Below are 22969 nucleotides of genomic sequence, written 5' to 3'. Positions count from 1 at the left end.
TTTACAAAAATAAATTTTTTTAATAATATTTTTTATAAAATATATTTAAAAAATAAAAATAATTTTATATTTGAATATTTATACAATATTATATTTTTATTTAACAATTATAGTTAAGTATATATAATAATATAAACATACTTTTTGTTTATTTATTATATTAAAACTATTTGTTTCAATAAAATTATTTTTAAATAAATATAAATTATAATTTTCTTTAAAAAAATTCTAACAACTTAATAACATTCAAAGTCTCAAACAAACTCATAGAATTTGTTAACAATATACCACTATTCTTAAAATTTAACCTTTTAAAAAAAGTTTTATTAATATATCATTATTTTATTAAGGTGACACTCATTATTATTATTATTATTATTATTATTATTATTATTATTATTATTATTATTATTATTATTATTATTATTATTATATAACACTTTTTTAAAATTGCTTATATTAAAGGATGCATTGAATACAAAAGCCTCTTCAAAAAAGCGCACGCTAATTTAAAAATTATTTATATTAAAAGTAGGAGTGAACGCGAATTGGATCAGATCGAATATAACCAAAATTTTGATTCGATTCATACTAAAAATCATCGGATCGAATATCGGATATATTTGCAAAATACAAAATATTTTTAAAAAATTATTTTTATTAAAAAAGTATTAATTAAATTCTTTTTTTTACTCTATTAAATATGTTTACTTTTAAAATAATATTAAATATATTTTTTTAAAATAATAAAATTAAAATAATACGACATATATGATAATTATTTATTAAAATAAAATATAAGAAGAATATTTACTTATTTATTTATTTTTGTGGATATGCAAATATACAGATACCTATATAAAATCTGTAATCTGATCATATAAGTGTGCAAATTGGATCTAATAGCTTTGCAGTTCAAATTTTCTGTATCTGTAATTTTCGGTTCGAATTCAGATAAATATCACGAATATTCGGATTAAATTCATGCCACTAATTAAAGTATGCATTGAATATAAAGACATCTTTAAAAAGAACGCACACAAAACACAATGCGTTAAGTAAGAAAAAAAAAGCTAATTATAATATAAAAATTATGTCTATTATAATGGTTTAGATGGATTTAAAAGACAAGATAATAAATAAAATTGTTACGATTTGAAAAACTGTATCGGTTTATTTTAATTTTCAATATAATTTAATTTGATTCAAACTATTAGGATTTAATTTCATATAGTTATTAGTATATTAATAGGCACTAACCAATTTATTATCTACTTTTTTTATTTATTAAATATATGTAAAAATGTATGATTACTTAATATGGTAAGTGTTTTAGACTCTTAACTAAGTTTTTTCATTTAGCTAGTTGACATAAGCCAAAAGAAAAATATTTTTTCATTTTTAAAATTATATATAACAAAGGCTTTTAGAAAAGAAAAATCTGTATATCAAATCCATCTAGGGCCTCATTATATGTAATAGATACAGATAATATAACGAAAAATTATTATTTGAACAAAAAATCATACATCAAACTTCTTTCCAACTCCTATTATTTTATAGTGTAAAGTGTTTGTTTCATAGACAGCAAAACTGTTTCTTTCGTGCTTTTCATTATGGATTTGTATATGATGAAAAAAAATACATTAAAGAGCTTAGAAGACCAACTTAAAATATTTTATTTGTGTGATTGATATTCATTATTTACTCAATTTTTATAATTTGCTCCAATAGTTTATGAAAATGTAAAATTAAAATTATGCCACAATATTTTTTTTTTTGGTGGTGAGGGCTAATAACAATAGCAAGTAGCAGTACAGTAATAAAAAGATAAAATGGGAGAAGATGAACAACACAACAATGAAATAAAATATTATCTTTCTCTTAATAATATAGTAATCATATATGTTTCTAATATTAATTAATTTAAAGTATTAATACACGTATTCTAGTTTTAATAATATATAAATAATTTTTTTATATAATCATATATTAATATACCCATTCCGCGTTTAAGTATAATATTTTCAAAGTTAGGAAAAGAAATATTAATTAATGATATAACAAAAACATAAAATATTATATCCAATACATCAAAAAATAAAATTTGAAAGTAACTATCTAAACCAAATTAATTACGGAATTTTTAACAAAGAAGAACATTATTAAAAAACCTTATATTTTATAAAGAGATTTGGTTTTTATTGCAAACGAATTTTCAATAATCGATAGAATTACCAACAGATTTTGTATATCAATAAAATCATTGTCGAAAATAATTTATTGACAAATTTTTTCCGTTAATAATTTGCCAACAGATTTTTCTGCCACCAACAAATTTTCTTTCCATAATAACCTCATTTATTTTGCTAAAAACGTAAGATTTTTTGACAGATTTTTTTTATAGTAACTAGTATCAAATTTTTTAGCTGACTTTTTGTTAGTAATTAGCGGCAACAGAGGGAGCTCATGCAACGAGTGCATCGGTGGAGAGAGAGAGCAGACGCGACAAGAGCAATTGCAAAGAAAGCTTGTGCAACAATACCAGTGAAAGGAGCAGATACGACAAGAGCGACAACAGAGAAAATTTGTGCGACGGAGAAATCACTTTTTCAATTTGAATCAAGAGAGAAAGAGTGTGCATCGATAATAGAGGATGAAGTGTTTTGAGTGTTTGTATTTTGTGCAAATAAATGGAGGTTGTCTTTGTTGAAATAATAAGTTAGCCCTAATTTTCATCGGTAATAGTATCAAATTCAAATTTTAAATTTATTGACAGAATTATCGGAGGATCTTAGAATCTGTTTGTAAATTTTTGGAAAAATATTTTAAATTTTTATCGACAGAAAATCTGTCAAAAATTCATTAGTATTTTTTATAGCAAAATTCTGTCTTAAAAATCTGTCCGTGATCTCTTATTTTCCAATAGTGAAATTTTAAAATATTGTTTTGTTCTCAAAATTAAATTTAAAAATTCTGTTTAATAGATTAATATGCATACATATTTACCCCTCAATCATTAGAGTCTATGCATTTAATTATAATATTTAATATTAGAATAAAATTATTAATTAATGATATAATAATTTAATTCTTTAATTTAGAACAAATAATTATGTACATTTATAATATAATTTGTATAATTTATGTTTAGTATAATTAGTAATAAGAGTATTTATGTATTTTGGTCCTCAAAAAATTTTGGATAAGACACTTTAATCATTAATAATTAACTTTGTTCACTTGGGTCATTGGTCCACTTTACTCTGTCAACTTCTAACGAAACTGTCCTATGTATCGCCTTAACTTTCTTCATCAGACGTTAAATGACACATGGACAAAAAGGACAAAATGGTCTCTGCCCCCCACTGTACAGAAACAATGCCGTTCTCTCCCAATTTTCATCATGTCTCGTATAACCCTAACAGTCTAACATTGTAACTTCAAGCTGCAAAATGCATACTCTGCAACTTTAATGCTCACAAGAAGAAAAATTATCAACTTGTTCTCAACTCAATTTATACTCAGAAAACTGATGACCATGTCTCTCAGGTACTTGTCGTCTTCGATAGATCCCATGGATCTAGATAGCAAGCCCGATTTGTTGAGACTCGTCGTTGGTGTCGCCATCCCCCTCCTCCTCTGTCTTATCATCTCCATGACCACATTGTCCACCACTCTTATCACTTCCTCCAGCTTCTTCTTTAAAGCAATGTCCAGTAATTCCTTCAGCTTCCATATGAGCGGTGACGACAACATTGCTCGCTCTGCTGACATCTTGGACTCCCAGAGAGAAGGAATGAGGCACTCGAAGTCTATTCCAAATGAGAATTTGTATAAGACATCGAAGGAGAATCTTCTCTAGATGTCTTGAATGTCCAACAATCTATCTTACCTTCCAGAAATCAATTGGAGGAGAGGAATTAACCTAATTTGGATATCTTGATTGACGATATCGAGGGAATAGAAGCAAATGGTGATGCTCCTGAGCTCGAGGTTGGCCATCTTACAATGGAAGCGTTATGAATGGCCGTCGGAGTTGAAGATTACGTTGCCGAGAAGGTCGTCGAGGAGAGTGGAGAAGAGTGTGTCCTTGGGGTAGTTGTGTAACTTGGTCCTGAGGATGTGGTGGACGTTGTTGGGATTGGAGGTGATGGTGTTATCGAGGACGTAAAGGTGAATGGTTTCGGTGGGTGAAATGCAGAGGAGGTGGGTGTACCAGTCCCAGAGGTTTGAGAAGTGTGTGGTCCATGACATATTGAGGTAGGTGTCAGTTATACCATGGCTTGATCCTAGAGATGAAGAGGAGGAAAGAGAAGATGGAGAAGAAGAGTGTGAAGATGAAGAAGGAGAGTATGAATGTTAGGGTATGCGAGATATAATGGAAATTGAGGGAGAACAGTATCGTTTCTGCCCAAAGGGGGCATGGACCATTTTGTCCCTTTTGTCCACGTGGCATTTAATATCTGACAGAAAAAGTTAAGGCGACACATAGGATAGTTTCATTAGGAGTTGATAGAACAAAATGGGCAAAGATAACCTAAGAGACTGACGAAATTTATTGTTAGAGACCAACTACATAATTAATTTTAGTTGGAGACTAAAGTGTCTCGTCTGAAAATAATTCTAACATACAAGCAGAGCCGCTATTCTAAGTTTACCCAACTATGCAGTTTGGTTTATGATCGTTGAAAATGCAACTAGTATGGAGGAGGAGAGTTAGGGTTGAACCATACTGTGTCACTCAAAATGCTATCTATCTATGATGTTACAAAATTCTGAATCTCTTACTCTACCAAAAAAAAAAATGTATGGGAGAGGGGTTATGTTTGCAACAACTATGATAGTTACAAAAAGATTTTATGCATATAATGATGACACACTGTAAAATATAGGTTCTTTTCCACAAGAACTAGATGTACGATTAAATAATTTATCCTCTTAATTCAGTGATATTATGAATTTAGGTATTTATTATGATACATTAATACTTAAAATTTTAGTGTCTAATTGTCAAAAAATAAATAATTAATATTTAATTTTAAAGTAAAAAACTTAATAAACATTAAAGCCATGAAGTTATGCCTAATCTTTAATGAAAGTGACCCTATCACTTTTTGAAAATGTCCAAATCAGTGCCACCGTCCAGAGAATTATATTTTCCTCAAATTCTCCATAGACCAAAATGCTACCCACCAAAAAGTTTGGCCCAATATTTCAATCGCTTGCACTTACAGTCAACGGAAAAAAAAAAAGGATTCTATTGTAGCAATTTCCTACGCATAACAACAAAAACATTATTTACAGTTCATGGTTGAGTTATAAGGATGAAAGTTAGTTGATGGAAAAGATTTTTCGAAAATTCTTCACCTGAATCTTCCGTTAAGAGGGAATTGGAGCAAACGATCAGTTATCAAGCATAATACTTGCTATCAAATGTATTGGGAAACAGTTCAAAGATGTTATGACTTGTCAACTGAGAATTCTGAAGGAATGCTTGAAGAACCACCATTGCGGGGGTTGTGTTGCAGCGAGACGGGAATGGAGGCTCGAAGTTACTCAAACAGGTTGAAGAAGGATTTTTAGGGCGGATACGAATGGGTCGGGTTCTAGGTAGTTAGGGTTCTGTTTCTGTTTTTTGGACTTCACAGCCCATGACCAAAAAGACAAAAAAAAACTAACGTACCACGTCAACAAAATTAACATTGTTAGTGACAGAATAAATGAAGGGACTAACGTGATTTATTTTACATTTTTTAAGGATAATTTTAATTAAATTTATATTTTGAAAATGAAAATAGAAATTGGAGTATTTTCAAAGACGATTTTGTGAATATTTTCTAATATGTACACACAAACACACATACATGTTATCAATAATAAAAAAAATAATAATAAATTATCTTAAGAGACAGATATGCCCCTGTTTCGCAGGGTTTTTTTTTCCTTTCTCCCTTTTCTGCTTTCTTCATGATTAATAATTTTGTTGTCTAAATATATTATTTAATATATTCCATTGTCAATAAAAAAGTATAAATTTGTAAATGACTGAATTGGATACGGGTGTTTTAAGATTTAGCATTTTAGCCCCCTGTTTTTTTTTTTTGGATATGCGATGTACCCCTTGTAGTAGATGCAGGCTGGGGAAACATGGGCCTAATAAGCCATCCTAACCCAGAAGAGGTGGAAGTTGTTTTGTGTGTGTGGGCTGGAGTCTTTTTCTTTTTTTTTGGGGGGGGGGGTGTGTGTGGGCTGGAGTCTTTTTTTTGGGGGGAGGAGAGGGAGAGGATTTAAAAGGTTTTGAAATAAGGATGAGAGTAGAACAGATTGAATTGCGAATAAAGTCAGGTATAAATTTAAGTCTAACCTAACTCAACTAACTCGTATTCCTGATATATTATAGTATGTAATTAAAAATTATTATATATAAAATAAAATTAATAGAGATCAAATTCACATTAAATGACCCATAACTTTAAATTCCTTTGGATGTCTTCATATTGATTTAATAACGTAAGTTAAGTAAATAATATCTTATAAATATTTATGTAAATAATACTTTTAAAAATTATTAATTAAAATATATTAAAAAATTAAATATAGATTAAAATAAAATCAATTCATTTATTCTAATCAAATCAAATAATTCATGTAATTAATTAGTTATAGTTAATAGTTTATGTAGTTAAACAAAATATTATTAATTTGATATTTATCTTGATCGAATCAAATAAATAATTAATTATAATGCTTTTAAAAATTATTAATAAAAAATACATAAGATAAAAAATATATATTAAAACAAAATTCATTCATTTATTTCAGTCAAATAAAATAATTAATATAATTAATGTAGTCAAATAAAATACTAAATAATTTAATATTTATTTTAATTTAAATAAATAAATAAAGAAAGAAAGAAAGTATTTAAATTAATTAAATAAAATAAATAAAAAAAACATCTTAATAATATCACATCAATTATACTATTAATTGACAAAATCAAATTTTAATAATATAATAGATTTTTTCATTAACCAAGAAAATATTAAACACTAAAAATAAGGAATTGGAAAATATTGATTATATAAATTAAAACGACTATGTTATGTGTATATTAAAATTAGTCATTAAAATTAATTATTAGTATAAAATATTATTAAAATATAAATATATTAAAAATCAATTAAACTCTATATATTTATATATAAATAAATTTTTATGTATAAATAACATTTTTAAACCTCACAAGGTACGTAACAACTAATAGTCACATTCTTTTCTATTAATTATCGTGTCAAATATGTAGAAAGAGAGAAAAGGGGAAGAGGGAGGAGGGTTACAAAAGGGTGTAATCGTTGATTGTTACTCAATTTTTAGTTGGATAATTAACATAATTTCGAGATGAAAACGAAGAAAGATTGCAGCAGTGCACGGTCTCCATCACATGTGCGTGTGTATAACTTATAACAACACGGCATGCAACTTTCTGAATGAAGCACGTCACGACACTATATCCGTCCCTAAAAAGGAGGCAGATAGCACCACAACCCTTATCCCATTTGACAACTCATGTGAAATCATAGTTACGTTACGTGTACTATTTCATTTTCGAGTAATTATATATTAACTTAATTTTATTTATGTCAAATTCATAAATCTTTCATGTATTATTTTTATATAAAATATTATTTATATACTAAAATTAATTATTAATATATTTATGTATAAATATATATTATTTACTTTATTTTTAATATATATTTATATTTTAATATATATATTTTATTAATAACTGATTATAATAATTAATTTTAGTATATATTTAATATAATTATTATTTTATCGGTTCCGCTACGTTACCAACATCATATCTACCAACTTCTGCCAACTCTTATTTATAATTATGTTTTATGGAAGTGTGTTCGTGGATGTATCTAATAAAAATATCTTTTTTATAATTGTGTTTAATAGAAGTGTCTTTATAGATATATTTTCTGGATGTGTCTCTTTATATATATATATTTAAAATATATTAATTATTAGACACATCCACAAACACACTTCCATAAAACACAATTATAAATAAAAGTTGGCAGAAGTTGACAGATAATATATTGGTACCCTATCCTTTTCCTTATTTTATTTATACGAGTATTGTAGCAAACACTCGTTGAGTGAAATATGTATACTATCCGAGCAAACAGCAAACTAAAACTGCAAGATTATTTTTTTATTTCCCACGATATATATACTTCAAAATCATACATATTTAAAATTAATTTATCATAAATATAAATTTTATTTAAAAAGTTATTATTAGTCAATATAATATTATATATATGATAAAATTCAAATATTCAATATTTATTTAATGAAGGAGTGAATTAACATTTAACTAATTTAAATTAGATAAAATTCTACGATTATTGTACTTTTATTTCTTTTACAATAAATTAAAAAATAAATTATTCTATTATTCACTGTAATTTCATAAGGAGTCCTTCTATATATTCCTTCCTTCTTTTTCTTTTTCTATTTGTTGACAGCAGTTATTTATGGATTATATGTACTTTTTACAATAAATTTTATCTCAATTAATTAAGCATCGTCACAAAAAATTTAACATACCATATTTTATTATTTAATTTTCTGTTTAGAATAATTTAATTTGCTTTGGATTTCCAACTGATTGTGGACTTTAATGAATCGGGTTGAAATGTTGAATAGATAAACTTAATTTATTAGATGTCTATGAAAATAAGTGATTTTATGGAAATTATATTTAATATGAAGACGAAGATAATATTTTAGTTTAATATAGATATTTAAAACGTATTATAATATTATAGATATATAAAAGATATATTTAATACGTATTTTACGTGTGAATCAGAATATTAATACATATATCTATTATTAAAATGATGATACGTGTTTAACACATATTTGCATATTAATTTTTTATTTATAAAATTTATTCACCTGTAAATAATTACATTTTTTAAAAAATACATATTTTTCGTATAAAAAAAATTAGCAAAATTTTTATTGAGTTTTGATATTTTATTTTATTTTATTTTATTTCATTTCAAGTACTATGAATAATATGAATCTTGATGGAATATCGATACCTCATTTCGCTTTCAATTGGGTTCCACCACGGCCTTGTCGTTTTCCTTTTCCTTTTCCTTTTCCTTTTGATCAGTGCCATGCCAATGTTATGAGCACTTATCTTACCACCTCATCGTTCACGTTTGTAGACCAAATTACCCAAATTTCAACTATTTTGATAATATAGTATTATTTAATATAATTAAGATTGAACTAAGCTGACATATATATACACAATTCCCAGAGCAACTGATTCTTTCGTAGGAAACAGAAAGAAGGAACTGAACTGCAGTGAAAACGTACGTGTCCTTCATTCTGTTATCCATTCTAGTTCTCTCTTCGCTTCTCTGTTATATGATCACTCCCTCTTCTTTCTGTCATCTTAGTTGAAGTTTGAATTTTACTTTTTGTTAAGGTGGTGGTAGTTGCTGTGTTTGAGTTAATTAATGCTGCTGGGAATGAATATTTGTTGTTGTTGGGTTGGAATAATTCACAATTGAATTTGACATATGATACGATTATATTGCAGGTAGAAGGATCTTTGAAAGGAGAATGCTTGGGAACGGTGTTGTTGGGATCCTAGCTGAGTCCGTGAACAAATGGGAGAGAAGGGCACCGTTGACTCCAACACACTGTGCAAGATTACTTCATGGCGGTGGTGGTGTGTCTCGAATCATCGTGCAGCCAAGCACAAAGAGAATCCACCATGATGCTCTATATGAAGAAGTTGGCTGTGAGATTTCACACGATTTGTCACAATGTGGCCTCATCCTTGGCATCAAGCAACCTAAGGTCAAATTCAACTTGCATTATTTTCTAATTATTGTTTTGCATGTGCTATGAACTTGTCATTATCAACATTGAGTTGGTCTAAAAGATTAAGGCCTCGTTAGATCTCTTCGATCTGGTCTTGGAAAAGATATGAAAAAATCATGGTGAGAGGGGCAACCACGAACTTCGAGCTGGATTATTAGTAATAAGATTCAGATACTGATAAGAATTATGTGCTGCAATTTTGGAATGTGTTTTTTGTGCAGCTAGAGATGATTTTACCCGACAGAGCTTATGCCTTCTTCTCCCATACCCATAAAGCACAGAAAGAAAACATGCCTTTGCTGGACAAGGTATATTATGATATCTAATTCTTCAAGTTGAATGTGGCTCTGAATTTCAGAATTTTGTGGCGGTGGTTTTCTTTCTAGTACTTATGACTTATTTTTGTTGTCCCCCCCCCCCCCCCCCCCAAAAAAAAAAAACAATTGTTGTAGATCCTAACTGAGAGAGCATCCTTATATGACTATGAGTTAATTACTGGGGATAATGGGAAGAGGTTACTTGCATTTGGGAATTTCGCTGGTAGGGCTGGAATGATTGACTTCTTACGCGGATTAGGACAGCGTATGTTTCTTCTAATCCTAACACTTCAATTCTAGTATTTACAAATTCAATGTCTTCACCTAGTGAACTTAATATCATATTGTCTGTTCTGTTCTTATATCTCAGGGTTCTTGAGTCTTGGATACTCAACACCTTTCTTATCATTGGGATCATCCTACATGTACCCTTCGTTGGCTGCTGCTAAAGCTGCTGTGATTTCTATTGGTGAAGAAATTGCAACCCAGGGATTGCCACTGGGAATCTGTCCCCTAGTTTTTGTATTCACTGGTTCAGGAAATGGTACAGCTCCTATGTTGAAATGATACTCCGCCCTTGCATTTTGGCTTATCCTCTCATAAGCATACATGATGCAAAATGTTAATTATGTTTCTCTGTGTATTAATGGACTAATGATTTCTTAAAAGTCTTGCCTACTTGTACCTAACTAATTTGGAAATGTGACTCTTATATTGACTATTGAACTCTTTCTTTTCTGTAGTTTGTTTGGGAGCACAGGAGATATTTAAGCTTCTTCCTCATACCTTCGTAGATCCAAGTAAACTAAGCAACCTACATGAAGCGGTAAGTTTTCCTTATAGTCACAAATAGGAGTAGTAGTTCAGTGTTTCATTTCACAGCGTGCTGATTATTCATTGCCTTTTCACTGAAAAAGATATTATTTCCTTTCTCCTTTTACCCTTTCCATTCAATCCCTATAATTTAAACAGAATTTCAATATGGTATTAAAGTTTATAATGTTTGAGCTTAGAAATTGGTATGATAGCATTCATCCTCATATATCAATTTGATTAGATCAGTAAATAGATAGAATGTTGTCATTTTTCATGTTGCTTTTCACATTCGTAACATAAGTTCGGTGCTGTCTCACATGCACATTCTTTTTTAGGATGCTGATCACTTGCACCGTCCATCAAAAAGAGTTTTCCAAGTTTATGGCTGTATTGTGACTGCCAAAGACATTGTTGAGCCCAAAGATCCAACTAAAGTGTTTGACAAGGTGAGTTAGTTGCTCGAGTATGAATTCTGGAATTTTATATTAATTTCTTTTCATTCATACTCTGCAATCCGCATTAGTATCCCTAGATTCTATTTTTTAGCTTAATGTAAATGTAACAATTTTATCTTATCTTATTTATTTATTTTAACCGTTCTGTTGATTTTTATTGTACCTTCTCAATCTTATTTAGTTGATTTAACAACACTGATCTTTATACGTTAAAAACAGGGGTTGAGATATTTATCTAGTGTCCTTTCCTTATTTGATTATTTCAGGCAGACTACTATGCACATCCTGAACATTACAATCCAATTTTCCATGAAAAAGTAGCACCATATGCATCTGTTATTGGTAGGTCCCATCATGCTTACCACCCATATTTGGCGTCAAATGCTTGTTGATGAATTGATTTTTCTTAAGAAGCACTATTACTCACATTTACCTATCTTAGTCAACTGCATGTATTGGGAGCAGAGATTTCCCCGTTTGTTGAGCACTGAACAGACTAAAGATTTAATAAGAAAGGGGTGCCCACTTGTTGGAATAGCAGACATAACGTGTGATATAGGGGGCTCATTAGAGTTTGTTAACCGAACTACCTCAATTGATTCACCCTTCTTCAGGTATACTTTTGTTAAAAATTTGAATCATCCCACTAGTTTAGGCAAGTCACTTATTTTATTTTCATATACTAGTATTTGCCATGGAATCTATTTTTGAAAGTGATAATAGTTATGCTTTAGAGTCACTCAAGATTTAATTGTTGAGCACTTTGCAGAGTTGTCATAATGTTCATGAAATTCATTTCATGAATTTTTCTTCTGTTCCAGAAAATAAGATAAAAACAGAAAAGATTACCAAAAAGCAGAAAAGAACCAAAGGTTCTTTGTCAAAGTAACCTTTCTATTCTTGAATGTAAAGCATCAAATTTCTGTCTTATAGCTGCAATACACCTCCCAAACTCAAGTCAACTCCAAACATTTACAAGTTGCATTTGTTTTTTAAATTTCTCTGTTTAACATTGTTGTTAGATATGATCCCCTAAAGAATTCCTACCATGATGATGACTTGGAGGGGAATGGTGTGTTATGTTTAGCTGTTGACATTCTTCCAACAGAATTCGCAGTAGAGGTGGATGCCTTCTCATTTTCTAATTCCCTTATTTCATTCAATAAAGAATACTTTAGTTCAAGAAATGATTGAATATGCGATTCCACTATGGTTAGGCTTCCCAACATTTTGGAAACATACTGTCCCGATTTGTCGTAAATTTGGCTTCTACTTCAGACATTACAAGCCTGCCACCTCACCTAAGGAGAGCTTGCATAGCATATGGAGGTGCCCTAACCCCTTTATTTGAATATATCCCCCGCATGCGGAAATCTGAATCACCAGAGTATGTGTCTGATCTATATTTCATTCTTTTTCGTGTTTCTTTAAGCTTGTAAAAATTATCCTTTCCAATCACTTGATTGGGTTTTTGCCCCCATTTTATTTTTATTTTTAGTTAATGTATACACTGTCTTTTGACTTGTAGGGAAGTATCAGACAACCTAGCAGATTCTTTATCTAGGAAAAGGAGATACAATATATTGGTCTGTTCCTGAGCTTCATTTTACTATTCATTTGTTGTACATTCCATATTAATGTGTGCAGTTGATAGTCTGATGAAGAACACTGAATGTAACTGGCAGATATCTCTGACTGGTCACCTATTTGATAAATTTCTGATAAATGAGGCCTTAGATACTATTGAAGCTGCAGGAGGCTCCTTCCACTTAGTTAAATGCCATGTTGGTCAGTGTGCTGATGACATATCATCCTCAGAACTTGAAGTAAGTGGTTGTCTATTTCAAAAACCGAAATATGTTTAGTACTTTAGTTCACATATCCCCCACAAATCTGTTCTTTTTTATGAAGTGTAGTACTGAGTAATTTCATTTCTTCTTTAAGAAAATCTAGTTTTTTCACTCATTGAGTCTAAATGGAACACTGAAATTTTAATCTGTCTAATTTCTCTAGACTTTTGCTATGCCTCTTTCTGTGTCATTGGCATGGCCGTTGCGGACCTAGTAAGGCCAGAGGCCGATGCCTGGAGTAGCCTTTTTTGGGTGAAAATATCATTTGGCTTACCATTGTTACATAAAACTAGTCAACTGTATTGATTAATGATGCATTAATGTGATTGGTTTTCAACAGGTTGGAGCAGATGATAAGGCTGTTCTGGATCAAATAATTGATTCTCTAACATCTCTTGCTAATCCTAATGAAGATCATGGATTTTTAAATCAAGATCCAAGCAAAATTTCACTTAGGCTTGGTGAAGTAAAAGAGAATGGCATAAATAAGGTGCCTGACTCAAAAAAGAAGGCAGCAGTTTTAATTCTTGGTGCTGGTAGGGTCTGTCAACCAGCTGCCGAAGTGTTATCATCAATTGGAAGAATTTCATCCAGCCAATGGTATAAGACATTGCTTGAAGATGATTTTGAGGATCTAACTGAAGTTGAAGTCATTCTCGGATCTCTCTACCTGAAGGATGCAGAACAGGTTCTTTTTTCTTTTATTTCCTACTAAAATATTTACCTTTGCATTAGTTCTATTATTGAAGCAGAACTGGTTTTTGCATAAGAATAGTTGATCTGATATCAGAATATCAGTGCAGATTGTTAAAGGCATCCCAAATGTAAGAGGAGTTCAGCTTGATGTGATGGATCATGAAAATCTTTATAAATATGTTTCACAGGTATAATTGTCATTTTGGAAATAATTATGCAGTTATCTTAATTGATTCTTTAAGAGAGATTCTTACAAGAGATTGAAATGGCAGTTGGCTGGAAAAAGCAGCTTTAAATTTCTAAATATTGCTTTCTGATGTGTCAATGAAGACTAGGATTTTAGGATTTTACACATCGATATCTATTTTGTGTTCTTGGGGGTATTTGATGGCGGATTAACCTTGACATTTTTTCTTTATATATGTCTGCAGGTTGATGTTGTTATAAGCTTGCTCCCTGCTAGTTGTCACATTAATGTTGCAAATGCTTGCATTGAGGTGATTTACAGTATTTTATGTTAACTATTCAAGATTGAACTGGAATACTATGTATTGTTTTCAGAAGAAAGAAATAAAACTATGCAGCTTTTAGATAAAGCATGCGTATAACAGATGATAAGGCAACAATAGAAGTAATGTTAGGAAATCTTTTCCACTGTGATCCACTGCTTTATACATAAGTCTCTGGGCAGAATCTAGAAGAAACATTTATTTTTTGTGTTAATCCTCTTAAGTGTAGTTCTAGCAAATAATTATTCTCTCCTTGTTCTAGGCTTCCACCTGAGTAAATTAATGTGTCTTTTGATGCAGCTGAAGAAGCATCTTGTCACTGCTAGCTATGTTGATAGCTCAATGTCAATGCTAAATGATAAGGCTAAAGATGCTGGTATTACTATCCTGGGGGAGATGGGATTGGATCCAGGAATAGGTTAGATCTGTTCTGATAATTGAAGTTGTAAACTAGTGCTTTTATGTTGATATACATGGTATAAATAACTGTTTAAATTTTTGTTTTCACTTGTGAGAGAAATATTCCTTGAATTTATGATCATGGCATTGCACCAATTTAGTTATTGTATAAGCTTATTTCCTGAGAAGATTGCAAGAGAAGTCATTATAAATGCTTCGTCTAGATTGCATATGTCATAAAAAATCATCCCTTCACAACTAATTGTTCACTTGTTTTTGTCTTAACTCATTGGCCGAAACAAGTTACTGAAAATTCTAGATGCTTGAAAATATCTCTAGCTATACGCAGAATTTCTTATTATATGGCTGGTGATCCAGATCACATGATGGCAATGAAAATGATCAATGAAGCACATATGCGGAAGGGGAAAATTAAGTCTTTCATTTCTCACTGTGGTGGACTTCCATCTCCTGATGCTGCTAACAATCCATTAGCATATAAATTTAGGTACTTTTTTTTAATGTCTTTTACCATCATGGTTTAGAAATAAAAACTACATTTTTGGTATTTTCAGAGCTGGCTGGTTTGATAAACAATTAGTCAAAAGAACATGTTAGTTTGCTGCATTAATGACTTGAGAAAGACGGCTTATTAATCAATAGCTTCATAACATGGTTGTTGTGGCAAAATGTTTAACAATTGGGGAATTCTCTCTTTTTGAGTAAATACTTACATGACCAATTATGGATTCAATTAGATTTGATCAAGAGGAGGCATGTATCTGTTAGTCTATGTTTCCAAAAAGAAAAGTTCTTCTAAATCTACCTACTTTTGTATTTGCTTTCAACTCGGCAGTACAACTTGCTCTTCTTAATGTAGTTGAAATATTTTATGATTGTTGCCATAAGAACTCACTGATTATCAATTATGTCAGCTGGAGTCCTGTAGGGGCTATCCGAGCTGGGAGAAATCCTGCAACCTACAAATACTGTGGTGAAACTATACACATTGATGGTAAGATTTTAGTAAGTTGGGTTAAAATTTCAAGAAAGCAACAAACAGGATGTATTTTCTATCTTCATTTTTCTTTTGTCTTCAAATGATTTTGTAATCTGTATTCATGCATGGCAAATAACAACATGCTTGGAATTATCCCTAGAGAAGCCTAGCTTATAAAGATTTCATCTGCTTTGTTTTGGAACAGGGGACAGTATTTATGATTCAGCTACAAGAATAAGGATAGCTGACTTTCCTGCTTTTGCTTTGGAATGTCTCCCAAATCGTAACTCTCTACTTTATGGGGATTTATATGGCATAGGATCTGAAGCATCCACCATTTTCCGTGGAACCCTCCGCTATGAAGGCATGGTTTATATATGTTCGATGTTTCAATAAAAAATGTGTTTAAACTGCATTAGTAAGTTTTTGGTGAACCAGTCCTGTCTCCAAAATGAAATTAACCAATCTGCTTTCAGTGTGTTTTAAGCATGTAAATTGTTCGCTCGTCTTTCTGGAACTTATTTATGGTAGCTTGAGGTACAGGTTTCAGCCAGATCATGGGAACACTCTCTAGGATTGGTTTCTTTAACAATGAAACTCATCCCTTGTTGAAGAATGAAAAGAGACCGACTTTCAGAAAATTCTTGCTCAAACTTCTAGATGTTGCAAGTGAAGATCCAGAAGAACCAATGATAGGAGAGAAGGAAATTATGGAAAGGATATTAACACTAGGACATTGCAAAGAACAAAGTACTGCAATGAATACAGCAAAAACACTCATGTAAGTTTTCTATACCTCTATTTATCTTTTCATTTGAAAGATTTTCATTTTCACCTATCTTTTTGTATATAGATCCTTAGGACTTCTTGAGCAAGAAGAAATCCCAACTTCCTGCCAAAGTGCATTTGACGTTGCATGTTTCCGCATGGAAGAGAGGTTATCCTATGCCGGTACAGAGAAGGTATACTTCTGTTAGTTCGTATTTCCGGCATTTGAGTCTCCCAAGTTCATCTGCCATTAAGAAGAACCAAGTGTTGTTTACCAACATGAATAAATGCATCGGCAAATAACCATAGACATTAATATCTGATTTGTAATCAGGATATGGTGCTTTTATACCATGAAGTGGAGGTAGAATACCCGGAGAGTCAAATTACCAAGAAACACAGAGCAACTTTGCTTGAATTTGGTAAGACTGTCAATGGCAAAACAACAAGTGCCATGGCCCTTACTGTTGGTATTCCGGTAGCAATTGGAGCGCTGGTACTCTCCGCATCATTCTTGGTCTTTCATGTTACTAAAATAAACGTTGTTGGTGAGTTAATTATATATGGTTTTTGCAGCTTCTACTGACAAAGAAAATTCAGACTAGAGGTGTCTTAAGGCCTTTGGAACCTGAAGTATACATTCCAGGTGATCGGATGATTATTTTTTTTCTTTTTCTTTTTTATTTTCCTCTGGCATACATATAAATGTTGCACGTAAGGACAACTTCAACCACCACCATAGTTATCAGCAAAACCAGCCACCAATTGCAACAATCAATTAGGCAATCCTTTTTAATGGACTAAATAAATTTTTTCTTGTATTCACTTCTTTTTCATTATTCTCTTTTGAGAAGGATTTTGCATCAGGTAAGATGGAAAAAAGAATAAAAATAGAAATAAAAATTCGAACGCCATACATTGCAAATGTTAACACTTATAATGCTTGTTTGTGACCTTTACAGCGCTGGATACTATAGAGGCTTACGGCATCAACTTGATTGAGAAGAACGAGTAATATCTGGAGTAGGTGTTTGATGGACCCCCTCCCCCTCCTCCCCTCCCCATATATGATTATTTCTAAAACTTATTACTAAAATGTCACTCTTTTTATATAAAAGGACTCATCATATACTGTTCAATTTATGATGTAAATAACTTCAACTATAATAATCACTGCATTTCTGGCATAACAACTATTAGCACTGCCATTGTATAAAACAAATGTCAGAAATGAACTATGTAAACCAGCTTCTGAGCCTAACTGGAAGAAAATAAAAGCATTGTACAAGCAGATTCTCATTTTAACAGCAGCAAAATTAATTGAACATTTATAGCTTATGCATTCTTGTTACGGATTTTAAAGTCATTACACGGATTAAGGTATAGTATGTATTTGGTCAGAACTAAAATAATTTCCGTAAGTAAATGAACTTGTACAAAAGAACAAGTCATGCATGGAGTCAGCCACGTGAACATACCACAATGCTGCAATACCCACTTCAAAAGGAACATGGTTGGTTGTATCCCAAAAAGATAATATGGCATACGTAGAAGAGAGCCAAGATTTTAATGAAGACAAATGCGTATTATTCCATTTATCACCATTATCCAACATTAGATCTCTTACAATTTTATGGTCAACATGGAACCTTAATTATAGTAGTACCCTATACTTGAAAGTTCACTTCTGCATTCAAGGCTTCCCTAGTTATCCATATCGTAAGGTAATGAGAATTTCCACTATAATGAACAACTACCTGTTTCACTCTTCATTGTTCAAAATGGGAAAAAGAATACAATCTCATCACTTAATAGTTATTCAACCTCAACCTATGCTATGGCCATAACCCTCTAGTTGGGGTATATTTTAGGCTGCTATATATATATATATATATATATATATATATATATATATATATATATATATATATATATATATATATCAGGCAAGAATTAGTCCAGCACTTCACACAGAATTGGTCTCCACAAGTCCTTGCTTTAGGAATTTTATGTTATTATGAAGATATCAATGACAGCAATTGTTGTTCCACTTCTCCCCAGTTCTTGACCTTGGTCACCAAGGGGTGTTGATCAACAGACTCATTCTTGGCCCAAGGATATGAATTTTCATAATCAAAAAGTAAAACTCTAATTCCAGCTTCGGCACATTCTAGGGCATATCTTGGGTTATCATCAATAAGAACTTTAGCATTTAGAGATCTGTCAATGGCAGTACAACAGGAAATTACGAAGTAGGACATCATAAACACTTCCGTCTTGAGACGGGAAGAAGAGAATTCGGATATTTTCCTGTTTAATCTCTTGGATATCTCCAGCTTCAGCTAAAGGAAAGATCCAAACCTTGGGGTAAGAAAAAGTGAAGGGATTAAAGGGTATACCTACAAATCTCTGACTTTGGTCTTGAAACTCCATCAAGAGCGAAGTGGTTACCAAAGTGAATCTCATGAAACAATCCAGGAAAATTTTTCTCAATCCACTGAATTGTGTGATCCTTAATCACATTCTGTCGTGATCTAAACATCAAGAAAGAATAAAAGCACAAGTTAGTTGATACTGACAAGAGTCCTTGACAGCTTGAACAATGTCCAATGCCAAAAACATACGTTACAACTGATAGGCTACAGAATCTTGATAACTTCTGAATAGCCTTCTGAGCACCTGGGAGAGGGTGGATCCCTGTCTTGAAATATGGTGTCTTAAAAAACTCATGCACACGCATATCAGCTGCAGAAAACAACTGCATTAGTCATCATGAAGCATAAAAAAATTTCACTAGCCATATCAGGACTGCAATGTATGATAAGCCTCAGAATTTAGGCTTGCTTCAACAAAAAATTGCCAATCTAGAAACCAAAACTAACAGAATGAGTCACTTAAGAATCGGATTTACACGGGATCTGATCTCAAGAGATGATACATGAACCTTGGCAAAAATTTATGGGAAGGAAAAAATGTTCTTATCCACAAGTTTTCATAAGAAATGGAGTAGCAAAAACTGTTCATAGCATAATACCTTCGTCACGTGAACAGTTCCATATCTGAAACAAAAATGAAGAGTGCATCAGAGTCCACGTAGGAAGTCAGGAAAATGCACAAGTTCATGGTAACATATGGATTAAATGCCATAGAAGAAGACACAGTTTCATCAGTGACTTCTTATTTTAATAGCACTGAAGGGTACAATCAAAATAATGATCCCTCTCGTGCAAAGAAGAATTCCCTACCCAATATATGTTGGGAAAATTGGCTGTTGGCAAATTGATACGACAAGGAACTGAAAGAGAGAGATCAGATCACCCCAAATTATAAGAAACCCAAGCATACAATGGTGGGTTACATGACACTACGCATTGGAAGATTAACGCCAAAGCAAAATGAAGTACCCGCAAATAATCCTGATATCAGGAGGTAGGAATTCACGCAATACTAGTGTTGAAAAGAAACAATGCTACATTATAATTTCAGTGCAACATCATATTTTATATTTAAAAGAAACAACGCGGGTGAATATAGGGAACAAAAAAAGAGCATATGGAAGAACATACAAATTGTACTCAATTGATGTTAATTTAAAACTATAAATAATTCCAGGGTTTAAGTACTTGAAATGAATGTGTACAGAATTGCCAGAGCAGGCAACAAATGATACCTTGCAAAACTCATAGACGTGATACTCAGAAACTGAATAACTTGATGAATACCGATCAGCAATGAACTTGTTGAGAGCTGACACAAAGTTCCCTAATACTGCTTATAATAATTAAGAAAAAAAAAAACAGATGAAAAGAATATGCACCAGAGATAGCAAAAGTGAATAATCATATAGTTCAGCATAATAAGGAAGTGAGAAAAGAAAACTGCAGACTATCATCAAACACCACGGGAATTATAGGGGTTTTCCAGTGATACAAGAAATTTCTCTGCTTGCATCATTTTTCAATCTCCAGCCTCTACACATTTCTAAGATTTCCGATAACTATTCAAATTAGCATCTAACACCACACACACACACACACACACACACACACACACACACACACAGAGAGAGAGAGAGAGAGAGAGAGAGAGAGAGAGAGAGAGAGAGAGAGAGAGAGAGAGAGAGAGAGAGAGAGAGAGTTGCAGAAAGAATGTTCCACTCATACATTGACCAAGCATCATTTAAACAAATATACATTTAAGAGATACTTGTAGCTTTGAACTATGCATGATATTCTGACCGTTTCATGCACCAAGGGAGGTAATTTGACTTAATTCTTCAATCATCTTTCGAAAATAATAAAAACATAAGAAAAGACAAAGACATCCAGCACAGCATTACGCCTTGCATATTTAAACAGATATACATATTTAAATTGGAAGGTAGTCAAGATTCTGCACTAGCAATTAATAATTCACGTAGTGAAAACTCAAATAGCAAATTCCACATGCATACATATGCTTCACATACCCTCATCAACATCAACAGCAACAACAACTTTCTGGGACAAATGATGATCACGGTATGAAACAAGCTTAGTAGGAGTTCCATTAGTCGATGCACCAATGAGAGTAGTATCAAGGCCATCACTCCTCACAGAATTCCCTTGCTCAAAATCAGCCAAAAAAGGCTGTAAAGGACGAGCCACAATGCGCGGCCTCGCATTCGCTTTCACAACAATTTTATCATTCCTATTACTGCTACCACCACTAGTGTCAAAGCTACAACCTCTAAGACTAAAACCGTTGCTTCTGCCAACCCCAAAAACATTGGCATAAACAAGATTTGGGAGAAATGGGAAAGACAAGTAGCTGCCACGATCAGAAGAAGAAGGAAGAGAATGGTAATGGGAAAAGCTCTTGCTCAAGTGGGAACAAGGATCGTAACCAGCCAAATAAGCCATGAGAATTTTATGGTGATTTTGGTTCTTATTATACAGAGCTTGCTGAAACAAGAAGCGCACAGGGAATTCGCTGTTCTTTAATTTAAACATAATATAAAACCAGAATCTTTCCCTGGAACTCTCGCATTACCATTAAGAAGCAAACAAAGAATAAAATGAATGAACAAAAACAGATAGAATTGACAGCGAAAAAGGCAATATTCCGTTTTGAAAAAGAGTGAGGGCCAATTGGGGTCGAATACTGCAATCATCAAGGACCAACCTTTTATCAGTCAATCTCAGGCGGAGACAAAGGGGTATCTATTGTCTTTATCCTCCTCCTACCACAAACAACATAAACACCTAATTGTTTTTTAAAGGAAGAAATGAATATCGAACCCTAGCCAATCTGAGACACCCGGAAAATGGGAGTTTAGGGTTGTTGATTAAAATAATATTTTTAAAACATACAAAAAAATCTTTCTATGCTTCGGATCAAATAAAGAAAGACCCGATTCGTGGGTAGCTTTGACCGGGAAGAATCAGTGAGCAACAAAATGACGGAAAAGCTGAGAAAATTTCGTTGAGGTTGAGAAGGGAATTGAAGAAGATGCTGGAACCTCTGGATCGAATATGCATTGAAACAAAGATAAAGGAAAGATCTATGCAGAGCCGTGGTTTTTCTTCTTCAGCCTCTCCGCAGTGTTAATAATTACTTGGATTGTGGTTTTCCTGAAGTGGAAATAATAAGGCATTGGATTTAGGTTTTTGTGACAGCGCGTCTAACTGTCATATACAGGTGATCACCAAAGTTAATCCAATAAAAATTATATCTTTTTTCAGACTTCCAGCAATTGGAGGTTAATGCGAGAGTTAGGGCATAATTTTCGAAGATCCCCTTTCTCTACAATTATAGTTGAAAATGTTCGCAGAACTATATATGATCCTACCCTCGATCTTTAGTGCTTTACTATTAACAATTTTAAAATAAAAAAAATATAGGGACAACTCTTAAATCATCTAACTTAAACAATTCTATTTAATAATTATTAATTTTAAATTCTTTTTAAAATTAAAATGTAAATAATTAATATTAAACCAATTTTAAATAATAAATATTATATAAAGTAACCCCATAATCACCGTCTATAATAGTATCTACGTTCCTTTCCATCGTGTCAGCATTTTCGTTCATGCAGATTTTTGCATCCCCGCTTGTCGAAGTGCCCCAACTCCTGTCGTGCAGTGCGCCGCACGCATTGCCGCTAGAGGAAATTTTCGCGGATGGTCATGTCTTCGCTGCAAGGACTCGAGCGGTTGTCGTTGTGTCGTCGTGTGAACTGCCATTG

At 32.0% G+C, this 22969-nt stretch overlaps 2 protein-coding genes across 2 annotated transcripts; one reads left to right on the top strand and one right to left on the bottom strand.

Annotated features, from left to right (window-relative positions):
• The first annotated feature begins 9132 nt into the window (after positions 1-9132).
• LOC112740737 (alpha-aminoadipic semialdehyde synthase) lies at positions 9133-18056 on the top strand. The gene is made up of 25 exons (XM_025789331.3): positions 9133-9413; positions 9644-9906; positions 10152-10238; positions 10383-10512; positions 10618-10791; positions 10991-11073; positions 11399-11509; positions 11785-11860; positions 11961-12132; positions 12541-12640; positions 12736-12905; positions 13047-13104; positions 13204-13344; positions 13709-14056; positions 14172-14252; positions 14496-14561; positions 14874-14991; positions 15351-15480; positions 15908-15987; positions 16178-16336; positions 16516-16753; positions 16826-16934; positions 17075-17236; positions 17317-17386; positions 17703-18056. Exons 2-25 carry the CDS (start codon positions 9667-9669, stop codon positions 17753-17755), a joined length of 3156 nt encoding a protein of 1051 aa, XP_025645116.1. The 5' UTR covers positions 9133-9413; positions 9644-9666; the 3' UTR covers positions 17756-18056.
• Positions 18057-18720: 664 nt separating this feature from the next.
• LOC112740738 (uncharacterized) lies at positions 18721-22519 on the bottom strand. Its single transcript, XM_025789333.3, has 6 exons — positions 21209-22519; positions 20411-20508; positions 19775-19799; positions 19365-19485; positions 19140-19274; positions 18721-18960 (listed from the first exon to the last, which is right to left on the bottom strand). The coding sequence occupies exons 1-6, from the start codon at positions 21729-21731 to the stop codon at positions 18756-18758; spliced, it is 1107 nt and encodes a 368-aa protein (XP_025645118.1). The 5' UTR covers positions 21732-22519; the 3' UTR covers positions 18721-18755.
• Between the last annotated feature and the right edge of the window lie 450 nt (positions 22520-22969).

Source organism: Arachis hypogaea, chromosome 14 (genome assembly GCF_003086295.3).
Source record: "Arachis hypogaea cultivar Tifrunner chromosome 14, arahy.Tifrunner.gnm2.J5K5, whole genome shotgun sequence".
NCBI classification, from domain to species: domain Eukaryota; kingdom Viridiplantae; phylum Streptophyta; class Magnoliopsida; order Fabales; family Fabaceae; genus Arachis; species Arachis hypogaea.
Note: the sequence above shows the minus strand (reverse complement) of the source record. Positions and strands in the feature narration are given on the sequence as shown.

Bases quoted from the DNA above. Each gene is read 5' to 3' on its own strand.
- LOC112740737 (XM_025789331.3), top strand. From the start codon at position 9,667: ATGCTTGGGAACGGTGTTGTTGGGATCCTAGCTGAGTCCGTGAACAAA. The intron at 10,239-10,382 runs GTATATTATGAT...CAATTGTTGTAG, and splicing joins ACATGCCTTTGCTGGACAAG to ATCCTAACTGAGAGAGCATC. The intron at 14,992-15,350 runs GTTAGATCTGTT...CTGGTGATCCAG, and splicing joins GGGATTGGATCCAGGAATAG to ATCACATGATGGCAATGAAA.
- LOC112740738 (XM_025789333.3), bottom strand. From the start codon at position 21,731: ATGTTTAAATTAAAGAACAGCGAATTCCCTGTGCGCTTCTTGTTTCAG. The intron at 19,275-19,364 runs GTATGTTTTTGG...CTTGATGTTTAG, and splicing joins TGTAGCCTATCAGTTGTAAC to ATCACGACAGAATGTGATTA. The intron at 18,961-19,139 runs GTATACCCTTTA...TGCCATTGACAG, and splicing joins CCAAAGTCAGAGATTTGTAG to ATCTCTAAATGCTAAAGTTC.